The 342-nt window shown below is 52.6% G+C and overlaps 1 protein-coding gene across 1 annotated transcript in view; it reads left to right on the plus strand.

Moving 5' to 3' along the window:
* The window catches only part of commd9 (COMM domain containing 9), a 2,318-nt gene that overhangs the window by 414 nt on the left and 1,562 nt on the right, over positions 1 to 342 (plus strand). Inside the window, exon 2 of the mRNA XM_031879556.1 lies at positions 113 to 229. Within this exon, the coding sequence (XP_031735416.1) occupies positions 113 to 229 (117 nt within the window). The remainder of the gene's footprint in view (positions 1 to 112; positions 230 to 342) is intronic.

Consider the following 342-nt stretch of genomic DNA (forward strand, 5'->3'; position numbering starts at 1 on the left):
TCATCATGTTGTACACTGTGGTATTAGTACTTCATCATGTTGTACACCGAGACCATGTGAAGGAGAGCTGGTCACATGACCGGCTGGTCTCACCTTGTCTTTGTCTCCTGAGGCTCCGTCTAAAGACGCCGTGAGAGACGTTTGTGTTCAGAGTCACAGGAGGACAAGTCAGCGTCTGGTGGAGACGACGGCAGAAACACTCGACGTCACTGCAGCTCAGGCTGCTCAGGTAACACACACACACACACACACACAGAGAGAGAGAGACGCACACACACAGGGAGAGACGCACACACACACACACACAGAGAGAGACACACACGCACACACACACAGAGAGAG

This window comes from Anarrhichthys ocellatus, unplaced genomic scaffold (genome assembly GCF_004355925.1).
Source record: "Anarrhichthys ocellatus isolate YVR2014 unplaced genomic scaffold, GSC_Weel_1.0 scaffold288, whole genome shotgun sequence".
In the NCBI taxonomy this organism is placed as follows: domain Eukaryota; kingdom Metazoa; phylum Chordata; class Actinopteri; order Perciformes; family Anarhichadidae; genus Anarrhichthys; species Anarrhichthys ocellatus.